The sequence below is a fragment of the Schistocerca americana genome, chromosome 2 (genome assembly GCF_021461395.2).
Source record: "Schistocerca americana isolate TAMUIC-IGC-003095 chromosome 2, iqSchAmer2.1, whole genome shotgun sequence".
NCBI classification, from domain to species: Eukaryota; Metazoa; Arthropoda; class Insecta; order Orthoptera; family Acrididae; genus Schistocerca; species Schistocerca americana.
The window spans coordinates 1,094,436,386-1,094,451,605 of NC_060120.1; the positions used below are offsets into that span (position 1 = coordinate 1,094,436,386).

The following is a 15,220-nucleotide window of genomic DNA, read 5'->3' on the forward strand; positions in this document are numbered from 1 at the left end:
TAACCTCAGATGTTAAGTCCCATAGTGCTTAGAGCCATTTGAACCATTTTTGAATGTTTGTGTGTTTTTCCTTTTCTGATGAAGACTTTGGCTGAAAGCTAATGTGTAAGTGTCTTCTCGTTGCACCTGTCTGCAACTCAATGTGCCATCTTTGTGGTGGTAGCAGTCAATCTTTTCCTTATATTGTTGATATTTCAACCTGGAGTGTCTGTTGTTAAATACATACACAGTACACTGATGATATGATTTTGTCTAGGCATTTCTTGCAGTAGTTACTGATTTGCATTTTTCTTTCATTAGGCCCACCAGTCAGTAGACTTGTCACGCTACACAGACATGATAAGATGTGTAGAACTAGGTACAGGAGCACCTGATCTATTAGGACCAGTTTACGCACCACGTGGAAATATCCAGGTACACTCTCCATACCTGGAAGTGTCTGCCTTCAATCCTCGCAGCAGGACATCGGTCACTGGCCGCAAGCAAGAAAAGCGAACAGGGTAAGCTTCTTTCTGAGCATTTGAAATAAGCTGAGAAAAGCAAAAATTGACAAGTCTTTCACTTACTTTTATTGTTACTTTGATTTTTATTCTCTAGTGAAAGGTTGAATCTTACCACCAGTAGCTGAAATTCCAGTTCAGTTGATACACACATAGTGAAATACCTAATCCTAGGTTTTGGGCCACCCATGAACCATGGACCTTGCTGTTGGTGGGAAGGCTTGTGTGCCTCAATGATACAGATAGCCTTACCGTAGGTGCAACCTCTATGGAGGGGTATCTGTTGAGAGGCCAGACAAACGTGTGGTTCCTGAAGAGGGGCAGCAGGCTTTTCAGTAGTTGCAGGAGCAACAGTCTGGATGATTGACTGAGCTGGCCTTCTAACACTAACCAAAACGGCCTTGCTGTGCTGGTACTGCGAATGGCTGAAAGCAAGGGGAAACTACAGCCGTAATTTTTCCCAAGGGCATGCAGCTTTACTGTATGATTAAATGATGGTGGCGTCCTCTTGGGTAAAATATTCCGGAGGTAAAATAGATCCCCATTCGGATCTTCGGGTGGTGACTACTTAAGAGGACGTCATTATCGGGAGAAAGAAAACTGGCGTTCTACGGATCGGAGCATGGAATGTCAGATCACTTAATCGGGCAGGTGGGTTAGAAAATTTAAAAAGGGAAATGGATAGGGTAAAGTTAGATATAGTGGGAATTAGTGAAGTTCAGTGGCAGGAGAAACAAGACTTTTGGTCAGGTTAATACAAGGTTATAAATACAAAATCAAATAGGGGTAATGCAGGAGTAGGTTTAATAATGAATAAAAAAATAGGAGTGCGGGTTAGCTACTACAAACAGCATAGTGAACGCATTACTGTGCCCAAGATAGACACGAATCCCACACCTACTACAGTAGTACAAGATTATATGCCAACTGGCTGTGCAGATGATGAAAAAATTGATGAAATGTATCATGAGATAATAGAAATTATTCAGGTAGTGAAGGGAGACGAAAATTTAATAGTCATGGGTGACTGGAATTAGATAGTAGGAAAAGGGAGAGAAGGACACATAGTAGGTGAATATGGACTAGGGCTAAGAAATGAGAGGAAGCCGCCTGGTAGAATTTTGCACAGAGCATAACTTAATCATAGTTAACACTTGGCTCAAGAATCATGAAAGAAGGTTGTATACATGGAAGAACCCTGGAGATACTAGAAGCTTCCAGGTAAATTATATAATGGTAAGACAGAGATTTAGGAACCAGGTTTTAAATTGGAAAACATTTCCAGGGGCAGATGTGGACTCTGACCACAATCTATTGATCATGAACTGTAGATTAAAACTGAAGAAACTCCAGAAAGGCGGGAATTTAAGGAGCTGGGACCTGGATAAACTGACTAAACCAGAGGTTTTACAGAGTTTCATGGAGAGCATAAGGGAACAACTGACAGGAATGGGGGAAAGAAATACAGTAGAAGAAGAATGGGTAGAACAGAATGAGATTTTCACTCTGCAGCGGTGTGTGCGCTGATATGAAACTTCCTGGCAGATTAAAACTGTGTGCCCAACCGAGACTCGAACTCGGGACCTTTGCCTTTCGCGGGCAAGTGCTCTACCATCTGAGCTACCGAAGCACAACTCACGCCCGGTACTCACAGCTTTACTTCTGCCAGTATCTCGTCTCCTACCTTCCAAACTTTACAGAAGCTCTTCTGGTAAGTGACGACTTTCCTTTTCATAATATAGCACACTGTTTGTTATGTACATTAATTACTGCTGTCAAACTTTAGGCCGTGATTATTCTTCATAATGTGTGACGTGTAGAGTAAACATGGAACTGACAAGTCAAGGAGTCTAAAATAGGTGTCATTTGTTCTTTCTAAGATCATAATTATATATATTTGTGAGATGCAGCCATATAATTATTTAAACTACAGATCAGTGTCACTTTAAGAGCAGTCAACAATTTTGTAGAAAAATGATGGCAAGAGATCAGAAAGAGACACCAAAAGAAATTTCAAGCACTCTTATTTAACAATAATGCTTAGAAAAAAAGAATAGCATTAATAATTTAAAGTTTTATGACAGAGCTGTCAAACCATCAAGTGTAGACCTGAGTGCAAAAAAACACAGCTTACTATGTCAGGGATTTAGCTATAAATCAGCTCACGAACCAAAATCCAGTAATATTGTATCTATGATAGGCCATATTAAAGTAGCATCAGATGGCCCAAAAATCCCAATTGTTGAACAGAATAGTATTACAAGCAAAGCAGCCAAGACTATTGACAGATACAGCAAAAATAATATACATAAAAAATGAAAGCAAATGTTATTGCAGAGTTCACATAATATTAACAAAAATGAATTGCCCATAATACTATGGCGAGGCAAATGAATAGAATACAGTTGTTCTTATGAAAAACAAAAAACGGAATATATCCAAAACCATACTCTTCTTCAATACAAATGGCTTATGCATATCAATAGGGATCTCAATAATAAATATCAAGCATGAGCGTAGAAAGCTCTACCCATGTGTAGATTTCTGCTTACTAATAGAGAAAATGACCCAAACTGTGATCCCAATCCAAGATTCACAAAGAACATGGCCCTGTCAGACCAGTTGTAATTGTATCAACAATACAATATATTTATTAAGCAAAAAACTGAAGCTTATCATTAACCACAATTATCTGTCTGAGAAAATGTTCACAATTAAAAACTCAGTAGAACCGATAAATCAGATCAACTAATGGCAGATTCTTCTCATTAGATGTCACTAATATGTACACCAACATCCTGATAGCTGAAACTGTATCCATTATCAAAAATGAACTTATTCAGTATTCAATAAAATGAATTTAAAAAAGTGATGAATCACATGACCTAACTGAATTAGTTCTGCCACAGAACTATTTTCCCATGAACAAACAGAAGGCCTACCTATGGGGAACTGCCTGTCAGGAACACATTTTTAGATCATATCAAAAACAATTTTTTTTCAAAATTCCAGTGTCCTGACTGGTTGGTTGGTTTGTGGAGGTTGAAGGGACTAGTCTACAAAGGCCATTGGTCCCTTTTTCCACGATTGTGGAATACCCACAAGGAACAAAAACAAGCAGTGGAGGTGACAAGGGATGATACGGAACAAGAAAGACATAGACAAAGACCAGAAAAGAGGAATTAAAAACACACAGTGTTACAGTGGTTTGCCAACCATGGAAACAAAAAAAGGAAAAGCCAAACACCAAGAGACACATTAAAAAGCCCAATCTAAAACCATATACCAAAGGCCAGACTCAACACAAAAGAAAGAGACAAACCCTCAAATCGAGCGATAAAAGCCCCCTGCGTGGATATAACTCAAAACTAAGCCTGCCATGGGAGCATCATCCTTTAAAATTGCAGGGAGCATATCGGGCAGCACAAACTTCTGCCTGAGTGCAGTTAAAAGCGGACAGTCCAACAAAATGTGGACCACTCAATGCTGAACCACAGCGACAGAGAGGTGGGTCCTTTCGGTGCAATAAATAAACGTGCGTCATCCAGGTGTGGCCAATGTGCAGCCGGCAGAGTACAACAGAGTCCTTGCGAGAGGCCCACAAAGAGGAGTGCCACACACCGGTAGTCTCCTTGACAATCCGAAGTTTGTTGGGTGAAGGTGGGGTGCACCATTCATCATGCCAGGTACCAAGGACCTTCTGCCGAATAATTGAACGGAGATCACACTCCGAAAGGCCAATCTCCAAAGCCAGTGCACCGACAGCCTGTTTGGCTGTGTCAACACGTTCATTACCGAGGATGCTTGCATGTCCTCGGGTTCACATAAAAACCACGGAGCATCCGCAATGAGCAAGAGTACGGATGGACTCCTGGATAGCCATCGCCAGATGAGAGTGAGGAAGACATTGGTCGATAGCTTGTAAACCGCGCAGGGAGTCACTACAGATAACGAAGGATTCACCTGAGCATGAGCAGATATATTCTAGGGCGCAAGAGACCAGCTCGGCAGTGAAAACACTGCAGCCAGCCGGCAATGAGCATTGTTCAGAATGATCCCCAAGAGTAAGAGCATAACCCACATGACCAGCGACCATCGAACCGTCGGTATAGACCACGTCAGAGCCGTCAAATGCGGCAAGGATGGAAAGAAAGCGGTGGTGGAGGGCTCAGGAGGGACTGAGTCCTTTGGGCCCTGTGCCAAATCCAGCCGAAGGCATGGGTGGGGCACACACCACAGGGGTCTATGTATATGGACCCGGAAAAGAGAGAGGGAAAAACTCAGGCCCAGAGAGAGGAGCCCGGACGCAAACCATGATTGTACACCCTGACTGGGGCCACCATTCTCGAAGTTGGATGACGGAGTTGGGGAACATGAGATGGTAATTTGGATCCCCAGGCAAGCTACAAACATGTGCAGCATAAGCGGCCAGTAGTCGCAATGGAAGGGCACCAGCCTCTACAAGAAGGCTGTTTATAGGGCTTGTGCAGATAGCTCCAGTTGGGAGTCGGATCCCGCAGTGAAAGTATGGGGTCGAGCAACTGCTATGCGGAAGGTGATGCCGAACTGTAAGCCAGCCTCCCATAGTTGAGACGAGACTGAATCAACACCTGATACAGTCGTGGAAGGGTAGACCAATCGGCACCCCAGCTGGTGTGACTCAAGCAATAAAGAGTGTTAAGATGGCGCCACAACATTTGTTTAAGCTGCCAAATATGAGGGAGCCAAGTCGACTGGGCATCAAAAAGCAAGCCCAAAAACCAATGCGTCTCCACCATGGCAAGAGGTTCGCAGTCAACTGCAGCTAGCCCATTGATAGCAACTAAAAAGAGGCAGACACTCAAGACAGCCTTGCAGGACCCCATTCTTCTGGACTCGGGAGGAACTATGGGAGGAACCAACTTGCACGTGGAAGGAGCAAAGTGACAAAAAATTTTGAGTAAAAAGCAGGAGCAGGCCCCTAAGACCCCACCCATGAACCGTGGTGAGGATGTGATTTCACCACATCGTATCGTATCCCTTCTGCATGTCAAAGAAGATGGCAACCAGATGCTCACGGCGGGCAAATGCTGTGCAGATGGCAAACTCCGGTCAGACTAGATTATCGATGGCAGAGTGACCCTTAAGGAACCCACCCCGGGACAGAGCCAGAAAGCCCTGAGACTCAAGTAGCCAACTCAACCTCCGGCTCACCATGCATTCGAGTAACTAGCACATTAATGTTGGTGAGGCTAATGGGGCGCTAGCTGTCCACCTCCAGGAGGTTCTTGCCAGGCTTCAACACTGGGATGATAATGCTTTCCTGCCATTGAGAGGAGAACTCACCCTCAACCCAGATACATTTGAAAAGGTCGAGAAGGTGTCGCTGGCAGTTCACCGAGAGATGTTTGAGCATCTGATAGTGGATGCGATCCAATCTGGGAGCCATATCAGGGCAAGCGGCTAGGGCACTTTGGAATTCCCGCTCACTCAATGGAGCATTGTACGATTTGGGGTGGCGCATATAGAATGAAGGGCTCTGACTTTCCAACCTCTCTTTCAGGGAACAGAAGGCCAGTGGGTAATTCATAGAAGCAGAACTCTGAGCATAATCCTCTGCTAAGAGTTTTGCAATCGTGTCTGATTCAGTTCAGACTGCTCCATTTAGGGAAAGCCCAGGTACACTGATGGGTGTCTGATACCCATAGTCGCCTAATCTTGCACCAAACCTGCGATGGAGAGGTACGGGTGCCAGTGGTGGAGACATACCGTTCCCAGCACTCTTGCTTCCATCAGCAAATAAGGCGTTGCGCTCGGGCACGGAGCCGTTTACAGGTAATGAGGTGTTCCAATGATGGGTGCCGCTTATGATGCTGGAGGGCCTGCCAACGATCTCTAATCACCTCAGCGATCTCCGGTGACCACCAAGGCGCAGAGCCGGAAGAACAGGGAATTGCAGATTCCACGGCAGAAATGATGCCACTGGTGACCGTGTGAACCACCACATCAATGGCGCCATGAGAAAGAGGCACAAGAGTGGCAATTGAGGCGAATGAGTCCCAGCCAGCCTTATTCAAAGCCCATCTGGGATGGCGCCCAGGTGAGTGACGCTGGGGCAGTGACAGAAAGCTCGGAAAGTGGTCACTACTGCCCAAGTCATCATGCACACTCCATTGGACAAACAGTAGAAGGCAAGGGCGGCAGACCAAAAGGTCGATGGCTGAGTATGTGCCATGCACCACACTGAAATGTGTGGAGGCACCATTATTTAAAAGAGAAAGGTCGAGCTGTGCCAACACTTGCTCAACGACAGTGCCTCGGCCTGTTGCCACCAATCCACCTCACAAAGGTTTATGGGCAATAAAGTCACCCAATAACAGAAAAGGTGGTGGCAATTGGGCTGTCAGCACAGTCAATACATGCTGTGGGACATCACCATCTGGTGGAAGATAGAGACCACAGACAGTAACAGCCTGAGGCATCCACACCTGAACACCGACAGCCTGTAAAGTTGTTTGAAGAGAGTTAAGGACATAGACACTGACTCCACCAGATACCCTCTCGTAAGCTGCTTGATTCTTATAATAACCGAGCGAGGTGGCGCAGTGGTTAGCACACTGGACTCGCATTCGGGAGGACGACGGTTCAATCCCGTCTCCAGCCATCCTGATTTAGGTTTTCCGTGATTTCCCTAAATCGTTTCAGGCAAATGCCGGGATGGTTCCTTTGAAAGGGCACGGCCGATTTCCTTCCCAATCCTTCCCTAACCCGAGCTTGCGCTCCGTCTCTAATGACCTCGTTGTCGACGGGACGTTAAACACTCACCACCACCATCTTATAATAACCCCGATAGTCTCAGAGGGTGGAGCACCTGCTGCCACCGATTGCGTACCCGTGCAATCGACTTCCATGGTGTCTGAGGCTCCAGTGAGATCTAGGTCCTCAGTGGATGCCAGAATCTCCACCCCATCCTCAGATGCAGAGCTTGTAGATTGCAGTGGAGTGGTTGTCACCGCAAGTTCCTTGGACTTAGAGGTCTTCTTCTTGGACTGTCCTCACTGCTCCTTGGGTTTCATTGGCTGGGAGTGTTTCACTGGCTGGGAGTGTTTCACTGATTCAGTCTCCAGGACTGAGGAAGATCGTGAAGCTCTATGACCAGCTGCTTGTGGGCACTTATGCTACTGGTGGGCATCATCCTTCCCACTGGTGGAAACCTGGGAAGGGGGGGACCCTAGGGACCCCTTTTGAGCGAGAGGAGCGAAAGAAGTTTGATGCTTCTCCGGCTTAGAAGTGGGGACGGACGTTCCCAATGGGTGGGGGGTTTGTTCCTGAAGTAGGTGGTGCAGGAGCAACAGGGAGGGTAGTGCCCCCCACGGTCAAGGGGGCAGGTGTAGTCTTATGGCTCGGGGAGCTGACTGGAATTCGCTGAACTGATGGAACTATCACTGTTGTTGTAGTGGTGGCATAAGAGGAAGTCATTCACATGGGATGGAGTCATTTGTATTTCCTCTTGGCCTCAGTCTAGGTCAGTCGGTCCAGGGTCTTATATTCCATGATTTTCTGCTCTTTCTGTAAAATCCTCCAGTCCGGCAAGCACTGTGAATGAAGCTCTCTGCAGTTGACGCAGATGGGAGGCGGGGCACATGGTGTTTTGGGATTTGATGGACATCCGCAACCTTGACATGTGAGGCTGGAAGTACAGTGGGAAGACATATGGCTGAACTTCCAGCCCTTAAAGCACTGCATCGAGGGAGTGATATAGGGCTTGACATTACAGCGGTAGACCATCACCTCGATCTTCTCAGGCAATGTATCACCATCGAAGCCCAAGATGAAGGCACCGGTGGCAACCTGATTATCCCACGGACCCCGATGAACGTGCCGGACGAAATGACCACCTCGCCACTCTAAATTGGCACACAGCTCATCATGAGACTGCAAGGAAAGGTCCCTGTGGAATATAATACCCAGGACCATATTTAAACTTTTATGGGGCACGATGGTAACTGAAACATCCCCCAACATGTCACAAGCACGAAATGCCCGTGACTGGGCAGAGGATGCTGTTTTTATCAAAACTGACCTGAGTGCATTTTAGACAAGCCCTCCACCTCCCCAAACTTGTCCTCTAAATGCTTTACAAAGAACTGAGGGTTCATGGACACAAAGGATTCCCCATCAGCTCTCATACATACTAGGTAGCGGGGCAAATACGCTTCGCTGCCATTCTTTGCCTTTCATTCCTCCCTTCGTGTGGCCAGAGAGGGAAACGATTTGGGGTCATATGTGTTTGCATTAAAGTGACCCCTAGAACGCTTAGAGACTGCTGGCAGCTGGCCACCAGCAAGAGAAGATGTACGTGTCGTCATCCCCCCTGATGCCACCCACTCTGACCTAGCCCCCTCCCCACAGGCACCACCCAGCAGCAGCAGGCCACCTCGCAGGATGGCCGTTGCTGTGAGCCCGATGCCCCAGGGAGAGAGGCATCTACTCCTTGGCATACGTGGGGAGTTAATGGCAGAGGCATCAGCAGAGCGATCCCTGTGTTGTCAGGCGGCTACAACCAACTGGGTACATGGCGACCCCACCACAACGGACTGGCTACCGTGTCGGATATCAGGTGCAAAGAAGCCTACGGTCATCGGCGGCGGCGGTGCAGAAAACGACACTGCATAGTGCGTGGCAGAAACCGCACCCAGAAATATATGCTCACCCGAGAGATGGAGAATGAGCATGACTGCAATTCGACGATGAGAAATTGGGCTAAAGATCTCGACATACTGTGGACACGATGCACCATGTAAGGTGCCCTTCGCTAATTGGCTCGCTCTTCAGGAAAATTTGGAAATATGGAGGTCAAACCCTGCAGGGGACCATCACATAAAGGCTGAAATGTGCGAGCCACCTTTTAGTTGCCTCTTATGACAGGCAGGAATACCACGGGCCTGTTCTAACCCCCGGGGGGAGGCGGGGGGGAAGACCTGACTAAAAAGTCATATACTGTTGCCGTTATAGAGACGATGCACTAATCTTGTTTGATGGCACTCTTGAGGAAGCTAATACGTGTTACCAATGACTTAGTGAGTTACATAAGAACATTACCATCACCATAGAACATGTAGAAAATGGGAGTACTGACTTTTTGGACCTCACAGTTAAAAGAGAAGGAGGTACCCACCTTTTCAACATATTCCGGAAACCCACTACATCTGACTGCATAACTCACAGCTGTTATTACCATCCACAATCCTATAAACAGTTATTTTGCCACTCAGCAATTGACATGTTAATCAAATACCCTATAAACAAGGTATTAATGCTAAATTACATACACTGGAGAAGGTAGCCTCTCACATTGGCTAAGGCCCAAAACACACACACACACACACACACACACACACACACACACACACACACACACACACACACACACACAAAAAAACCAAAAAGAACATAGTAGGAGTAGAAGTCAGATTACATTAGAAAAGAGCAAGCAAGTAGAAAAAGGTAAGTTTATAACATTACTGTACTGGGATCACATTTCTGACAAAATGAGTCATTCGTTTTGAAAAACTAGACTGCAAATCAGCTTCAGAACAGAGAACAATGTAAGATCTCTTTTATGCACATTATTGATAAGAGGCAAATATATAACATGTTAGGGGTGTATAAACAATATTATAAAAAGGAAAGTTTCTACTCACCATACAGCGGAGACACTGAGTTGCAGATAAGCACAACAAGAAGACTGTCACAAATGAAGCTTTCGGCCAGTAAGACGTTTGTCAAAAATAGATGACAGACACACACACCCCCATACGTACACACTCACGCAAATGCAACTCGCACATACCTGACAGAAGTCCTGTGCAACAGAGGCCACACTGCGAGCAGCAGCACCGGTGCACGATGTGAGTGGTGACTGAGTGGGGGTATGGAGGAGGCTGGGAAGGGGAGGGATAGTAGGGTAGGAGTGGCAGACAGTGAAGTGCTGGGTAGGGGGAGGGGTGGTGGGAAAGGAGAGAAGTAACAAGACTGGCTGTGATGGTGGAATGGGGGCTGTGTACTGCTGGAATGGGAACAGGGAAGGGGCCGATTGGGCGAGGACAGTGACTAACAGAGGTTGAGGCCAGGAGGGTTACGGGCATGCAGGAGAGTTCCGACCAGTGCAAGTGAGAAAAGCTGGTCTCGGTGGGAAGGATCCGTATGGTACAGGCTGAGAAGCAATCATTGTTGAAATGAAGGATGTCACGTTTGGCAGGATGCTCGGCAACATGGTGGTCCACTCGTTTCTCGGACACAGTTTGTCAGTGGCCATACGTGCCGACAGGCAGCTTGTCGGTTGTCGTGCCCACGAAGAATGCAGCACAGTGGCCGCAGCTTAGCTCGTAGATCACGTGACTGGTTTCGTATGTAGCCCTGTCTTTGATGGGATAGGTGACGTTTGTGACCAGACTGGAGTAGGTGGTGGTGGGAGGATGTATGATACAGGTTTTACAACTAGGTCTATTACAGGGGTACCAGCTATTGAGGTTTGGGGTCGGGAGCAAGGGTTGTGTAGGGATGGACGAGTATATTGTGTGGACGGTGGAATACCACTGTGGGAGGGGTGGGAAGGATAGTGGGCAGGATATTTCTCATTTCAGGGCACAGTGAGAGATAGTCGAAACCCTGGCGGAGAATGTAATTCGGTTGTTCCAGTCCTGGGTGGTACTGAGTTTTGAGGGAATCCTCCTCTGTGACCGGACAGTGGTACTTTGGGAGGTGGCGTGAGACTGGAAAGATAAGGTGTGGGAGATTTGTTTTTGCACAAGGTTGGGAGGACAATTACAGTCTGTGAAGGCTTCAGTTGCCTAGGGGTGTATAAAGTAACATGTAGTGATTGTGATAAATTTATGTGGGGCAAAAAGGGAAGAGCTTCAAAAAAAAAAAAAGATTTAGAGAACATAACTAATGTTAGAAGCCAATTCCTCTGCATTCAATGCTCACTGAAGAGAATACAGGCATCCTGCTAATGACATTAACAAAACATCACCATTTCCCACAAAGCACAAAAAGGCACCTTATTAAATATTCTAGAAGAAATTGAAGTATTCATACAAATGAAAAACAACAAGACAATATGCTTAATGAACAAATTGAGTTACAGAATAAGATGTATATACAAAATTTCAACAATGTTTTAACTGAATAAGTTTGGCTTGGAGTCTACATCCTGCATGTAAAAATTGTCTAATGTGACATGATGTGTTGGATTATTTTGCAGTCTTATATCTTTTGTGTATTCTACCTTCACATGCCAGTTGTCAAAAATTGTAATTTATACATGAATGCATCTAGCAGACATATCTTAGTGATCTTAGAAATAGTAAAAGACAGCTATTGTAGAGTCCATGACCTGTTAGTTCCATGTTTACTGTATATAACAGTTATATAAAACATTATCAAGAATAGTCGCTGCCTAAAATTTGACAGCAGTAATATATATAACTAACTGTGTACTATGTTAGTGAACATAGTTGTCTGTTTCTCTGTACCATATGCCACTGATCATGTATTATAAACCTGAAAACTAGTTTTGGCAAACAAAACATTTCTAGTGCAGCTCATGGTGTATAGAAGATGTCTTTTAATATGTTTTCATGTGGACTTTGCTTCCTTGTTCAGGATTCAGACTGGTGTTACGAACACTATTGGTAAGGTATTCAAAAAGCTTCTGTCTATGTACAGTAAGAAACTAGGAATCCCTACCAGTAAAAGAACAATGGCATAACTTATTAATGACTTTTTCTACAAATTGTTTGGATATCTACATTCAGGAATTTACAATTTCTATTAGCTATTTAGCAAGTAGAAGTACTTTTCATTAAGCTGTGTAACAGACAATATGTACTATCTATAAGAGTCAGTTTTTATAGGCACTTTTTTTAAATACTACAGTAATAAAGTAAATATTTAGCTACTAATAGCAGATAAACAGTAACTATGTATCATATAACTGAGGAGGCAACCGCTTTTTTAAAAGTAGCAGGTTTTCTTATGCTCTCAATTAAATTTAGATGGTGTAACTGTGAGTGGCATTAAGGAGTGTGGTGATAGTTTATAGTTGAAACAGTATACAAATTAAGTTTCTGTGATGTTTTTGTCTCACATTAACATGTATCTTGACACCTTCTGCATCCAAGAGTGTTCTCCCTTCTGGGTGTGATCTGTAGAATACAGTGAATGAATGAATGACTGACGAAACAAATGAACACGTAGTGACATTATCCACACAGACACCGCATAGATTTATCAGGAATAGTGAAAATCATTGAAGTCCAAAATGTAATTTGTCAGTTAAATGGCACTTAAGAGAATAGAGAAAAAATTAAATGATGATGCTCTCACCATACTTGCTGTGTGACATTAAAGCTGGATTTAATAGATTCAGAGTAAGATCACACATACCAGAGCCGATGAGCAAATGAGAGTTCATTCATGCGCACCTATAGAACTGGAGCTGCAAATGAGTCTGTTGCTAACCAAAACCGAGTTGCAGCTATCAGCAAAACAATTAATAAAGCTTTGACACCTGTTAGAACTGAATCAACAGGAAACATTGCACCACATCCCTAGTCTCAACTCCAGCAAATAGGAAGGAGAAAATTGCAGGGAAGCTAAGATGAAATATCAAAGGATGAGTCCAAAAAAGCCAACCACAAGATGCCTTACATTAGATGATGGCTGTATTATGAATATTCAGGTCAGCTAGAGGGTACTCAAAAGTTTTCTGTGCTCAATTTTTTCATTCGGATTCTCCAGCACACAGAAGGAAAAGGGACATTAAAAATGTCAGTGACAAATCATGCTTATAATGCAATGGATTTGAGTGGGTTCAAAAGATTTGTGGAGGTAAGACCAATCTGCTTTTGAGTACATGCACGATTTTTAAACCAGCTGCACATCCTATTCAGTATTACACTATATGATATTTACCCATCACCTAATATAGTGCTGGATAGAGTTTTCTCTCTATCTATCTAGTCTTTTTTCACAACTAGTCCAGGAATTTCTATTTGTAGGGCATTTTAATGCACTTAATTAGCTGTGCCACTCTATATTAACATGCCTTAGGGCAGCAAGTAGTTGATAGCCTCAGTCAACTAAAAAATCACTCTTGTAAATATAGACAATATTATTAAAAGTATAGATCGCCACTCACACCCTAAAGAACACTTTTAGTTGTGGAAAGGCATGCTAAAAAGGCTTAGTATAAGCTTTTGGCCAAAGCCGTCTTCAGAAAATAAAAATGCACACACATTCATATGAGGAGGCATACCTCATATGCACAAACTCATGACTGCTCTCTCTGGCTGTTCTAACCATAGTGCAACAGAAATGCATCAAATGGGAGCAGCAGTCTGGAGCATGGTGAAAAGGGGGGAGGGATAACAGGGTACAGTTGAGGGAAGAGGAATCAGCTCTACTGCAGCGTTGGAAGGCTGTTGAGGGGATGATGGGGGGAGGGGGTGTACTGACGAGAGGAATATACAGTGAGAAATGAGGGTGCAGGTGGTAAATTGTGAGGTAATGACTGGACAGAGGGCGTGGGATCAGTTGGGTGGAGGGTGTGGGGATAGAAAGAAGGTCACTGTAGGTTGAGACCAGATTGTTTTTGGAAGGGTAGAATGTGTTCTAAGAGTAACTCCCGTCTACACAGTTGAGAAAAGCTAGTGGTGGATGGAAGGATCCAGATGGACTCGGTTGTGAAGCAGCCATTGAAATCAAGCCTGTTATGTACAGCTGCTTGTTCTGCCACAGGGTGGTTCACTTTGCTCTTGGCCATACTTTAGTGGTGGCCATTCATCCTGATTGATAGCTAGTTGGTAATCATACCGGTATAAAAAGCTGAGCAATGATTGCAGCAGAGCTGGTAAATGACATGGCTGCTTTCACAGGTGGCCCAACCACTGATGGGTAGGATAAGCCTTTGCAAGACTGGAAATAAGAACAGGGTGTATACGGCCCGGGAGATCCGGGAAAAACCCAGGAATTTTTTTATCTGGGACAAATTCGGGAAAAACCCGGGAATTTTTTAGAATTCCGGGATTTTTCATTGTTTTAGATTTCAGTTAGTTTTGTATGTTTGACGTGTAAGATCAGATACGCTGACAAAGAACTTTAGTCCACTACTGCTGAATAATACTGCAGCAATAAAACATAAATCAGAGAATAACACCAAAATAAAAGTTTAGTTGGGTAGAAAATGGGTAATTTACACAATGCACAGACCAGTTTGCCGACACCAAAAAGTGTCAAAGGCTTTAGGTCGAAGATTATGCAGTACATCCGTAACAACTAACGTGCATTCAATGTGCGTGACATCACAATTGTTTAAATTTCTAACAGATCACCAGAAAATATTACGAATAGTGGCTTGAGATGCGTTACTTTCAAAGTAAATTTCCATCAGAAGATAAGTCATTTATGCCACTATTTAAAATTTTACCGGCACATTTGTATTTGATATGACTTAACATGTAACACACGCTAAAAAAAGACCAAGCTTCAGGTTAGTTTTCGTATTTAATGTTGTTCTTTCATAGATAAAATATTATGCAATCAATGCCAAAAAGTGTAATTGACCTTCAAAAAAATGTGCATAATGTGTTACTGAGCAACGTCACAAGTCTCTTCATGCCAGAACACTTCGACTTTTCTACGCAACTGATAATCATTTTGGCATGATTTTAATTGCC

The 15,220-nt window shown here is 44.3% G+C and overlaps 1 protein-coding gene across 3 annotated transcripts in view; it reads left to right on the forward strand.

Annotated features, from left to right (window-relative positions):
* LOC124596496 overlaps positions 1-15,220 on the forward strand; it is an 836,705-nt gene that overhangs the window by 794,226 nt on the left and 27,259 nt on the right. For all 3 annotated transcript variants that reach the window (XM_047135655.1, XM_047135657.1, XM_047135656.1), the window contains one exon: positions 301-500. In XM_047135655.1, the coding sequence (XP_046991611.1) occupies positions 301-500 (200 nt within the window). The remainder of the gene's footprint in view (positions 1-300; positions 501-15,220) is intronic.